A 13862-nucleotide genomic window follows, 5' to 3' on the forward strand; every position below is an offset into this window, starting at 1 on the left:
ATCCAATACATGCAATACTTCCATAAATCCTGAGAAAATTCCCAATATGCATCAGGTTTGATGATGCTGACCCTGTAAGTTTTATACAAAAAGTAAACATTAATGATGTCAAATTTTATTAACCACAAAAGATTCTAGGATATCATCCATAGTAATAAATGAATATAATTCTTTAAAAGTACACCAAATAGCAAATAGTGTTTATAACTGCTAAAAACCAAGTATCTGGTGATTTCTCCAGGGAAGAAACACAAAGATATTTACTTCGATGAAAAACGTACTTAAATTATAGAGACATAAACAACAAAAAGTCATACTCCATATTAGATGGTACCGCTTTTTATACATATGAACAACAAATTCAACAATTTTTTCTAAAATTAAGATAAAAATTAGCATAAAAAGTTGTTAATATACCTTTAATAAAACAAAAATAAATGTGATTAAGGTGAATATAGTTTTTTAAAAAACTAAGAAATCAATGTGAAAGTATTGAAAAAAATCATGAAAATTTAGAAGAAAAAACACAACTATCCTATTACTACTGGAATTTCCTATTATTTTATCTTTTTGCATTCACCCTAAAACTGTCACAGGCATGAGAAAAGACTATATCATGAGCAAGTAGGCCTTACCATAAAATGACATATTGAGAAAACAAACCTATGACATGTGCAAAATACCCAATTTGGAGCTATATCAGTGACTAGGACCCATTCCATAATTAATTCAATAAGTTAATAGTTACAAAAAAGAAACTGTCTAGTCACCTCCCAAGAGGAAAGATAGAACAAAAAAGCCTTCAATTCTCAAATATCTGGAAACCAGCTAATAGTAACAACATGAAAGCTAACTTGGGGATTTAAAAAAAAAAAAGTCATAAGCAAGATAGTAAAATAAAGAATGAATATAAGGGTTATATTTTCTAACAACCTTCAAACATTTAGATTTTAAGTACCAAATCTGAGAACAAGCAATGCAAGTAAAAATCCAGATAAAAACTTTAATCTGATTTTAATTCCTTAACATGTTTATTTTACATTACTTAGAAATACGTTTTAGTATGATTGTCTATTCCTCCATTACTTTTTACCTAAAATGCTCCATGATTACCTAAGAATTATGGAACAGCCATCTTTTTATACTTACCTCATGTTGACGGTCATCTTCATTATGATCTTTGTGACTAGCAGCTGAATAAATTGCACTTTTTTTAACATGTGGTGCTTCTCGCTTTCTAGTATGTCGAAGTTCACCTTCATTATCAGGATCAGGATCTTGGTGTCCATGACCAGGATCATGACCATTATGTTCTGGAAGATGTACATGAGAATGACCTGGGTTATGTACACGATCAGGTTTATGGACCCGATTATGCTCATATTGTTCAACCTGATCATGGTTAGGGGGAAAACCTGGTGTAATAACCTCAGAATTTTCATCACTCTTCTTCCCTTTTCTCTTCCTCTTTCCTTTTGGCGGCTTACTTTCAGATTGTTCCTGTGTTTTATTGGTCTCTGTTGAAGGTTCATGGCTAGTCTCCCCACGCTCGCTGTGAGTAATGGAATCATTAGAAAAATGGCGAGTAGTGTTATGATCGAGGTGATGACGCAAACAATGGTGATGACATAAGCGATGATTACGATCACGCATATGTTTATCATCAGGTTTGACAGACACTTCAATTGTCTCTTTCTCTGGATCACACTTATGGTATCTTTTTGTTGATACACTGGTCACAGTTTGATTTTCTGAATTCAAATGCTTATGGGAATGCTGGTGGTTATGAGAGTGAAAATGCTTTCCCTCTTGAACTGCCAAAATATCTAAGTGAGAAACATGATCGTGGCCAAGATCCTCATGATTAATCTCAACTACTTTTATTTCTCCGAGGCCCAAGTTTGTTAAAAGTTTCTCCAGACCAAAAAAGGATAATCTTCCATTTTCACCGTAACGCTCAAAAAGTTTTTCAATGTAATATTTTTTTTCATTTTCAGCATCCGGAACTGAAAATTTGCTTGACTCCGAGTCTGTCATTCCATGATGGTGTCTGTGATGCTCTTCAGGACCATGGTCATGTTTTTCATGGCAGTGGTTGCAATGATGAAAAATAAATGTCAGCAAACAAATGAGGCAAAATTTTGTGTGCATATGTACCTTCATTTCTATTTTTCCTAAAGGGATTTAAAAAGAGAGGCAAGCATTAGTTCACTTAGTCACACTCAAAATAATCATAAACTTTTCAGCAGTTGCCAATCTACCAGGAAAATGTTTTACCCCATCTGTCATGGCTATGAGTAATTCTTTCCTCTTCCAATTCGCTGTAAAAATGGCCCCTTTTATCAAAAGAGTGTACAGCCCTTTGAATTAATACAAACTGCTCAAGGCTCATCTACCAGGCTATTCTAACTTCCTTTTAGCACAACACTTAAGAGTCTATACATTTATACAGGAATTATTGGATTCCTTCCTACCTGGTCCTTTACAAAATAGTGTGCTGGTCCCTCTGGTAATTGCAATAAGGAAAGATGAAATAAGATGATAAAATGTGTAAGAGTCATAAAGAAATGAAAGTCATTATTCACGAATGACAGGACTGGGTATGTAGAAAATCCAAAAAAATCTCTAAGAATTAATAAGCTAATTTAGTCAAGTTGTTGGATATAAGACAATAACATAATAAAATCAACTGTATTTCTATATACCAGCAATAATTAGAAAATAAAATTAGAAAATAGTATTATTTACAATAGCAAATTGCTAGGAATAAACCTAACAAAAGATGTGTAAGACTTTACATAAAAAAGGAACACATTATTGAGAGAAATGAAAGACCTAAATAAATGGATGACTATATCATGCTTATGATTGGATGAGATACAGATCCAATGTAATCCCAATCAAAATTCTAGAAGCAATCTTGTGAGAATTTAAGGTATTTTAATATTTAGATGGAAAAAGAAAGGGCCAAGTACAGCCAAGACACTTTTGAAGAACTAGATGGGAGCACATACTCAACCAATTACTAAAAATAGAGTGGTGTTTGGTGTAAAAACAAATAAACATACCAAAGAAACAAAACAGAGAGTGTAAAAATCAGAAAGGATTCTCTTTTTCTTGGTGGTTAGTGAACTAGATTTCCACACACAAGAAAAAAATAGAATGATCCCTATCCTCCTACTATAAAAATCAATTACAGATGGATTTTAAACCTAAATCTAAAACAATAAATGTTAAAGCAATAAAATGTCCAGAACTGTGCTGTCCAATATGGCAACCACTAGCCACATGTGGCTATTTAAATTTAAACTAACTACAATTAAATTAAAAATTCAGCTTCTCAGTCACCCTAAGCTGCATTTTAAATGCTCGATAACCACATAAAATCATGGCTACCATATTGGACAGTGTAGACATAGAACATGCCCGTTATCTCAGAAAGTTCTATTGGACAGCATGCTTGTAGAATATAGAAATATAATGTGCATCAATTATATAATTTAAAGTTTTCTACAATAAACTGGTGAAAGTAATTTTCATGCTCTATTTTATTTAACCCACTATATCCAAAATATTATCATTTTAATATGTAATCAATATAATTCTTAATGAGATTTTTAGATCCTTTTTTAATACTATGTCTTTGAAATCATGTATTTTACATTTACAGAACATCTTATTGAGACTAGCCACATTTCAAGTGCTCAATATCCACATGGGGCTACTACTGGCTACTATACTATAAAGAGCAGATCTAGATGTATTTGGGACACTAGCTTCAAGACCTTCAAGATAGGGACAGAAAAGCATTGTAAAGGAAAAGACTGATTAAGTATACTTCATTAAAATTAAGAAATTTCTATTCACCAAAGAATTTCATTAAGAGACTAAAAAGGTAAGCCATAAATTAGGAGATTATCATAATGTTACTAGTCAAGAATACATAAGGTATTTCCACAAACCAACTGAAGATTATGAGACAACTTGGTGGAAAAATGGGCAGGAAATGTGAACATGAACTTCACAAGAGAATAGCTAAATTACTAAGAAGCCTATGAAGATTCTCAACCTCAGTAGTCATCAGAGAAATGTAAAATAAAATCACAATTAGATACCACTGTATACCCAGCAGAATGAATAGAATATAAAAGATGTAAGCAAGAACATATAGTCTACTGGAACTTGCCTACACTGCTGGTGGGATTTAGATTGGTATCTTTTGGAAAAATGGCAAAAGCTGACAGAAACTGAACATAAGCATATCCACTCACACAGTAATTCTACTCCTGGGTATATGATCAACAGAAATGCATGTACAAGGTCACCAATAGATATGAACATGAAAGTTCACACAATCATTATTCATTATAGTTCAAAACAGAAAAAAGGTCAAATGTTCATCAATAGTAGAATGAATAAATAAAATAATCTTACAATGGAATACTACACAGGAATAAAAATGAAATTATAGCTTCACGCATTAACATAGATGAATTTTACAAATATTAGATTGAGCAAAAAATAACAAACACTGAAGAAACCATACTGTATATTTCTATTCATATAAAGTCAAAATTTAATAAAACTAAACCAAGATAATGATTACTTTTTAAAGGAAAGGTAAGGGGTAATCAAGTGATTATAAAGTATGGTAGTGTTATCTAGCCCGTGTGGCCTAGTGGTTGAGTGTTGACCCATGCACAAATAGGTAGTAGGTTCAATTCCTGGTCAGGGCACATGCCCAGGTTGTGGGCGAATGGCTGTTGATGGTTCTCCCATCAATGCTTCTCTTTTTCTCTCTCCCTTCCTCTCCCTAAAATCAATAAAAACATATTTTTTAAAAAGTATGATAGTGTTCTCTTTCTTGCCTTGAGCAATGGAATTACTTTGTGATAATTCATTGCACTTATACTCTGTGTACTTTTCTGTATACATAATATATTTCAATAAAAAGTTTTTTAAAGCCTGGCCAGGTGTGGTTCAGTGGCTGAGCATTGATCTAGGATCAAGGAGATCTAGGTTCAATTCCCAGTCAGGGCACATGCCCGGGTTGTGGGCTTGATCTCCAGTTGGGGGCATGCAGGAGGCAACCAATCATTACAACTCTCATCATTGATGTTTCTCTCTCTCTCGCTCCCTCCCTTCCTCTCTCTGAAATCAATAAAGATACACTTAAACAAACAAAAACTTTTAAAAACCAAAATCTTCCAGTACAAAAGTTAGAAAATGTAATTATAAACAAAAATTATAAGGCTTCTAGAAAGAAAAAGAACAAGACCATTAAAAGGAGAAATTAATAAGACATTATTTAAGGACAGTAAATAACTGCAAAAACTGAAGTTACCACCTACATGGATGAGATAAATAGCATAAAATATACAAAGTCTTCACAACTATATATACAAATTTAATTTAGCGTCAATCAAAACTCTGATACCTGTTTGTTTTCAGTGAAAATTGCACAAACTTGTTCGATATTTAATATGGAAGAGCAAAACACCCAAGGGCAACCAAGATAATTCAGAAGATTAACAAGGTGATAAAGACCTATTTTTATGAAGTTTCACGAATTAAAACACCATAAAACTGGCACAGGGACAGACAAATAGACCAGGGGAACAGAGCAGAGTTCAGAAAGAGAAAAAAATAGTATTAATTGTGAAAAAATGGTTCTTCCTCACACCATACACAAGTCAATAACAAGATGATTAAAGGTCTAAATGTGAAAAGCAAAATTCTTAACAAATTCTAGAAGAAAATACAGGAGATTATGACTTTAGGATGGGAAAATATTTTTTAGGTAAGATAGAAAGCGCAAGCCTTAAAGAAAAAGTCTGACTAACTTAATTATACTAAGTTCTTTAAGTACTACTCTACAATAAAGAACACCATAAACAAAGCTTATGACAATCCTTACCCTATAAGACATTTGCAATGTGCATATATAAGCAATGCATATAAAAATCATTATCTAGAATATAAAGAACATATATATACACACAAAAAAACTCCAATAATGCCCTGCTGCTTTGGCTCAGTGGTTAGAGTGTTGGCCCATAATCTGAAGGGTCTCGGGTTTGATTCCCAGTCAAGGGCACGTATCTTGGTTGTGGTGCATTCTCTGGCCCTGGTCAGGGAGCCGCCCTGGTTGGGGAGCATATGGGAGGCAACCAATCTGTCTTTCATGCCCATATTTCTCTCTCCCCCCCTCCCCCCTTCTTTCCACTCTCTCTAAAAAAAAAAAAGAAGAAAAAAAAAAGCAATGGAAAAAATATCCTCAAGTGAGGATTTAAAACAATGACAAAAAAACTCCAATATTGTATAGACAAGTATACAAAGGATATGAACAGGACAGCTGGTTGAGCATCTATATGATTACTAAAAATCTAGGATAATGTACAAAAAATTGATAAAAATTAGTATCTGACAATACCAGGTGTTAAGCAAAGATGTAATAAAGAGAAATAGAAAACACCTTACACAGCTGATGGGTGTATATATTGGCACAACCATTTTGGGGAGCAATTTGACATCTACTGAAGCTGAATATGAACACACTCTATAGCTCCCAAATTCCACTTCTATCTACCCTGGAGAAACTGTTGCACTTAGGGACAAGGAACACACCAATTCAAGAATCCTTACTGTAATATTTTTAATTTTTTAAAATATTAACTACCTTGTAATAGGTTGCTTTGGTTACAAATAATAGATCAACTAAACAAAGAGGAAATTTTCAAACAAAAGAGGGAATTTCCATATAAAAAGAAGTTAGGAGAAATGAGTGTTCCACGACAATTATATGATCAAAAATCCAAGCTCCTTCTCATCCTCAGATTGGTTCCCTGTCTCAAGAATCTTGCTGTTACTTCAACCATTCCATCCTTGCACAACCATATCCAAAGCTGAAGCATTTATCTTCAACCTGCAGAGCAGAGAGGTGTTCTCTTTTAACACATCACCGTCATTCTAATTACTGCCACCGCCTCAAATCCATCCATCTTCCCTCTTCCCTTTGTGTTTTCCTTTTTGAGCATCTTGTCACTTTTATACATCTCTGATTTTACACCAGCCTGCCATTCATAAGTAGTCAGGTAAAATTACCTTTCCTTTCCATGAGGTTAAAAAAAAAAAAAATTCCACAGAATGCTCAGGGCAATCTTTTTATAACATTAACATATTCTGATGGCTGACAGCAGAGCCTTTTTAGCTATCCTTATAATTACTATAAACCATCAAGTTGTTTTTTAAATTTATCTTTTATTGTTGAAAGTATTACAGATGTCCCTTTTTCCCCACTGACTCCTTCCACCCCACACCCGTCTCCTTCCCCAGCCTTTACTGCACTATTGTCTGTGTCCATGGGTTATGTATATAAATTCTTTGGTTAATCGCCCCCTTCCTCTTCCCCCTTTCCCTCTGAGATTCGCCAGTCTTTTCCATGCTTCTAAGGTCTCTGGATCGATTTTGTTCATCAGTTTATTCTGTTCATTAGATTCCACATGTGAGTGAGATCATGTGATATTTGTCTTTGAATGGTTTATTTTGCTTAGCATAATACCACCAAGATCCTCTTAATTGGATTATTAATGCCATAAAATTAATGCCACAAAAACAAAGTAAAATGATTCAGTTCTGCCATTTAGTAGACTCTTACAAAAGTGTAATTCAAATGTCAAAGCTACTTAATTTTTACTAGCAAACTACCAATTTCATTATCGATAAATCATTAACTTTAACAATGTCCAATACACAGGGTGAGGGGCAAAAGTAGATTTACAGTTGTTCATAAGGAAAGGAATAGTTAATAAATAATAATAAGCCCAGCCTGTGTGGCTCAGCAGTTGAACACTGACTTATGATCCAGGAGATTGCGGTTTGACTCTGGGGCAGGGCACATGCCGGGGTTGCAGGCTCGATCCCCAGCAGGGGGTGTGCAGGAGGCAGCAGATCAATGACTCTCTCTCATTGATGTTTCCCTCTCTCTCTCTCCCTTCCTCTCTCCGAAATCAATAAAAATATATTAAAATAATAGTAATAAACTGTTTTGCCCTATCCTGTATAAAAAAACTACATAGCCCTAGCAGGTTTGGCTCAGTGATTAGAGCGCTAACCTGTGAACGAAGGGTCCCGGATCTGATTCCAGCTAAGGGCACATACCCTGGTTTCAGGCTTGTCCCCAGCCCTGGTCAGGGTGCACCTCTCTCACACTGGTGTTTCTGTTTCTCTCTTTCTCTTTCTCTCTCTTTCTCTTTCTCTCTCTCTCTCTCCCTCTCCCTCCCTACCCCCCTTCCCCTCTCTCTGAAAAGCAATGGAAAAAATATCCTCTGGTGAGGATTTAAAAAAAGACAAACAAAAAAACTACATAAATTCTTCTATAAACATAGAGGCTTCTAAGGGTACAGTCCCTTTTCTTATAAAGCTACATTCTGACTCAGACCTGGGGTAGGTTTTGTGATACAGGCACACACAAAAGAAAAAAGAAAAAAAACATAAGAAAATTATTAATGCCACAAAAACAAAGTAGTGCACAAAAGGAAACAATTTATGATAATGCCTCAGTTGTAAATAACATTTATAGTCATAAAAATGTAACGCTAACTACTACTCTAAAACAAAATTACAATATAATTGCCCTCAAATACTGGGGTACAGAAAATGGGAAGGTATATAGAGATGGAAATAATGCTAAATCTTCATCTTTCATTAAACACATAATGGCTAAAATTGAAAATGAACAAGTAATGAACATGTTGGAGATGCGGCAGTGAGTAGCAAAATCGTCATCTAAAGGAATTCCCTGTTTCTCTAGGCAGAAGAATATAAGAGGGGACGAATTTTTTTCCTTTTCCCTAAAAATTTCACAGAACTATTTAATTCTTTAAACTACACTCACGTACAACTTTGAAAAAAAATTAAAGCTAAAAGTCAGCAATTATAAATCTTAAAAAAGTTTGTTAAACAAAATTCCATTATGTCACATGTGGAAGAAAATAAATTACTGTTTCAAGATTTTCCACAAGCATTTGTAGAGTTTAATCACAATAATGCAATCATTTTAATTCCAATTTGTGCTATTATTTTACTTGCTTAGATAATTCCAAGATATGGAGAAAGACTATTAAAATTCTTAGAGAATATAATTTAAACGAAGATTTTTAGATTTTATACTTATACCTATAAATACCACCACCACCCCATTCTAATAACATCTTTTAGCATGAAATATCTAATATGAAAAATCTATTAAAATATCCAATCCTTTTATCTGCCAACCAAAAAAACCCCAAAAAAGACCTGATAAGAGAATAGAAAAATAAAATTTGACACTATACAAGAAATTGTGTTTTAATGTCTGAACATTAAGTATGGTCTCTTAAGCAACTGGAAATCATTTGAATGCTATTGTTATTTAAATCTTTATAATTTCAGTTATAAATAGCCTTTATACCTACTGAACATACTTTTGAATACTATGATTGTGGTAGATTTTTGAGAATCTATTTGCTTATTTTGGAAAAAATCTAAAAGTTACTGTGTGGCTCACTCACAGAATTTACGAATAAAAAATAAAAGTAGTTTGGAATATTGGTAACTGGCATAATGTGAAACTTTAGTTTACATAAATGACTACAGGAAATCTTGTGGTTATTAAAGGTCCTAGAGACTATTTTTCAAAGATCCTTCTATAAAAGTCATAGCTTAAAATAAAATTAAACTTTTAAAAAAAAAGCTCACCATCCATGCGATTTTAGCATTTTCAATTTTATTTTCAGTACAGTCAAGGCAATACAAAGTTAAACTGATCCAGAAAGCAATCTTTTACCCTCACCCGAGGGTGTCTTTATTGAGATTGAGAGAGAGACATCAATGTGAAAGAGAAATACCGACTGGTTGCCTCCCACAAGTGCCCTGACCGGGAACTGAACCCACCATCCTTTGGGGCACAGGACAATGCACCAACCGAGCCAGTGCCCAAAAGCAAATTTTCATATTACTCTTTTTAAGACAAAGCCCAGATTAATAAAATTGCTGTTATTTATATACAAAGCTAATTTCATAGATACATTAACATATATCCCTCTTCCTGCTTTGAAAAATCCCCTGTATCCTCTTGCAAGGAAATTTGGCATTGTACTGTTTTTTATCTCCACACAAAACTCACCCCCCATTTGGAAAATTAGGGACTTAAAGCAATCAAAATTAACTAATTCAAAATGACTATGTCTATCTTATTAGAAACATTAACCAGCAGCTAGAGGAAATGCCTAGTAGACTAGACATACAGCACTAAGAAATCTAATTGTAATTTAAATAGATCTTGTTTTAGGAGGTGAAGCTAAACTCAAGAAAACTTCAAAGGGACTGAAACACTAGGGGGCAGCATCAAACTATTGGGACAGACTGGACACTCTTCTAACTTAAAAACTTTAAGCTGAAGATTTTAATGAAAATTTTACTATTTAATGAAAGATGACTTTATAGGTTTATAAAACTTACAAAGAAAAAAAACGAGTTTTCTGTTTTGATTGCCTACACTTCTTTTCCCTCTTCTACTGTGTCCTGTTTTACATCTTGTGATTATCAGCCTAAAAATGCACTAGCAATAATGTCCTTTTGATATAAAACAACGCAAACCCATGGTATTTCCATTCTTAAAGTAGGCACTACATAGACAAGGACTGGCATTTATATCTGAAGTACTTCTTTGGGCTAATGATAAATCTGTGGTGTACTACACTTAAATTTGATTAAGGAGCTTGACAACCAAGCTTTGAATTCACTTGTGTCATGAACATGTGACAAAATGCTGTGGAAAAAGTGCCCCTCAAGGATTTTAGTCAGGCAGGGAAAACAAGATGTGTGTATGTAATTGTAAGTTAGAAAATGCAAGAGAAGCAGAAAAAATTCTGTGGGTTATTACATATAAGAGAATAACAGTAGGATAACTATCACGGCAAAGGCCCAGAAGAGACCATTAAACCCCATTCTAGGGGTAACAAAGTATTGGGGGAAAACAGAAAGTAGTCTTTCAATCACTAAAAAACTGCAATATTCATTATTTTTAAAAAGGTAAAATTAATTATCTGCAGCCCTTTGGTTCCTATGTCATTTAATGGTAACAATAAACCCATGAGGTAGGATTTTTTTAGTACTTCCAAGTTCACAGATAAAAAAAAAGATTAAGATAAAGTAACTTGTTCAAAGTAACCAAACTCGTTAATAATGGGCTAGGGTTTTGAACCTTAAGTCTTACTCCAAAACTGTAAATTCTTGCCAGTACTGAGGGCAGATGAGAGGAGGGAACAGAACAAGGTAAATTCTCTTTAAAAGCAAATGGCCATTCCCGCTGAGTAATTTCCCTTGCTATGACCTATATTCTCCATATCTCAGTTTCCCTTGCTATGGCCTATATTCTCCATATCTCAGTTACCCCGCCTCCCCAGTAGTGCTGGAAGTAACAGTATTTGCATACTAAACTTGAGGCCTCTGAAAATACTTCAAATTAGGTGCTCAAAAAAGGTGAAGAACTGTATATAGTTTTTAAGCTGTTAGTGGAATGAATATAACCTAACAGGAAGAACAAGTACAGTTTATCATGTAATATATTACTGATGACACCTCGTAAGAAAGGGTTTCCCTAACAACTTCTTTTAAAGTAGCACCAAGTCCTCCCTGCACAGGAGTTCTTAACCAGGAGTCTGTATATTGAATTCAGGTGTGTTAAGTCTGATACGGAAGAAAAACACATTACTTTTAATCTCTGAAATTTAGTTCAGTTATGAATATAAGCAAAAATCAAAGTAATATACAGTACCTAATACTTATATTAGAAATCAAGTCTTTTAAAGATCATTTACAGTCCCTGATAGTTTGAATTAGTCATAATCAGACCTGCTATTTAATGCTTTACTGAAACACCGATCACTTCATCATACTTAATATTTTAATAATTATGTCAATATAATTGGCTTCTGTTGTAATCCTATGCATTTTGTACACTTAAAAATATCATTCTGAGGTTCACCACTCAAAAAAGTTTTAAAAAGTCCCTCCAGTAACATCACTGTTTTATTTATTTTATTCAAATCACTGTTACTATGTATTTCTCTCTCCCTGCTAGAATATTCAGTGAGGGCAGGGATGTGGATTGTCTGGCATGGACACCCCAGGTCTTGAACAAGTGACAGAGGATATTCAAAATTTGTATAATAGGAAGTCCTTATGAAAGTCTGACTTGAGGACTGGTCTTAACAAAATTAACTACCTTCTAAATCTCCAGTACTTGCTTGTTCTTATGTAGAATTTAGAGACGAATCCAACACACACACACACGAAATTTAAACCCGTCACGTGCCAGTTTAGGTCCATCAAGAATGAGTCAGTTCCACGGTACTGAACAGCGAAATACATTAAATGAAAGTTAAAAACGACAGGATCACCGCCTTGCCTACCACTCTGTAAAAGTTAGGAGCTTTAATGTCACTCTTTATTACTTAAAGCGGGGGCCCGGGGGAGCGGCCCTCCCCGAGGCCGGCCCACGCGGGCAGGCGCCCACGTGAACGGCTCCCGCAGCCACGGCGGGCGCCCCCACGGCCCCCTTCCCGGCCGGGACCCTCGGGGGCCCCAAGGGAGGAACCGTGGGAGTGGAGCAGGTCCGGCCCGGGGACGGTGGCCGCGATGGCTTCCCCACGCGCTCCGCCGCGGGCCCCGCGGCCAAGGGCTTTCAGAACAAAGCCCGGGCTGCGGCGCCACCCCCTGCCCGCCCGCCCCCACCCGACCCAGCCCCCGCGCCCCCAGCTCCGGGGACCCCGCGCGCCCCGCCCCGGCTTCCCGGCCGGTCTGGGAGAAAACGAGCCCCCACGAGGCCTCCGCGGTCGGGGCGCAGGTACCGCCGTCCGTTAGCCTCCCGGGGCCGGAACTGCGGCGCCGGCTCCATCCCGGGGCCCCCGCCCGACCCCACCGAGACCAGAGGGGAGGGCGGGAGGGAGAACCGAGGGCGGGACCCCACCCCAAGGCCCCCAAGACCTGACTGGGGATCCTCCCACCCTCGGCCCGGGCAGCCCGCGCGCAGCCCCTACCCGCCGCCGCCCGCCGGCGCGGCGGTCGCTCCCTCCCTGCCCACGCCGCCCCCGGCCCCGCAGGAGCTAAGTCGCGCGCGGGGTCCCGCGCGCGGGGCCGAGGCTGCCCGGCCGCCAAGCCCGGGGCCGCTCGCAGCGCGCACGAGAAGCCGCGGCTGCCCGCGCGCCGCCCCACGCGCTCGGCTCGGCTCGGCTCGCCGCCTCCTGCTGCAGCTGCTGCGGGAACTCCGGCGCCCGGATCCCCGAGGGTCCCCCGGCCGCGGCGCCCAGGTTCGCGGCTCCCTTCCTCCCCCCGCCGTCCCGGGACTCGCAGTCTCCGCCGCGCTTGGGGCCGGTTCTGGGGGAGGGAATGTAAACAAATCGGGGTTTTATAGTTACCTCACACTCGAGTGCCGTGTGCATCTCCTCTCCGCTCGGTACCAAAAACCCCGGCTGCACCAAACCGTGTATTCACCAAAGCTGGCTGCGCTAACTGCGTCGCGGAGGCGCGCGTGTCAGACACCGCTCTACGCCGGCGGCGTACAAAGCTCACTCAGGTCCCTGCGCAGCCGCACCCGGCCCGCCTAATGGGTGCTACGCTCTGGGCGTACTGCATCCCCGGCCGCCGGCTTAGGATAACGCAGATGGCGCAGGGGCACCGCGGCGCTCGCGGATTCCGCGGGACAGGCGGAGCGCGAGGACTCTCGAGCCTACGCAAACTGCGGAACTCGCGGCTCCGCGCTAGTTTTGTTACAAGAAAGAACGAGGCGGGGGAGTTGGGGCGGCCTCTGACGCATGCGC

The 13862-nt window shown here is 38.1% G+C and overlaps 1 protein-coding gene across 1 annotated transcript in view; it reads right to left on the minus strand.

Moving 5' to 3' along the window:
- Nucleotides 1–13533, minus strand: part of SLC39A10 (solute carrier family 39 member 10) — a 34821-nt gene extending 21288 nt beyond the window's left edge. Inside the window, exons 1-2 of the mRNA XM_016218370.2 lie at nt 13461–13533; nt 1150–2174 (exon numbers count right to left, since the gene is read on the minus strand). Of these exons, the coding sequence (XP_016073856.1) occupies nt 1150–2163 (1014 nt within the window). The 5' untranslated portion in view covers nt 2164–2174; nt 13461–13533. The remainder of the gene's footprint in view (nt 1–1149; nt 2175–13460) is intronic.
- Between the last annotated feature and the right edge of the window lie 329 nt (nt 13534–13862).

The sequence above is a fragment of the Miniopterus natalensis genome, chromosome 8 (genome assembly GCF_054644295.1).
Source record: "Miniopterus natalensis isolate mMinNat1 chromosome 8, mMinNat1.hap1, whole genome shotgun sequence".
NCBI classification, from domain to species: domain Eukaryota; kingdom Metazoa; phylum Chordata; class Mammalia; order Chiroptera; family Miniopteridae; genus Miniopterus; species Miniopterus natalensis.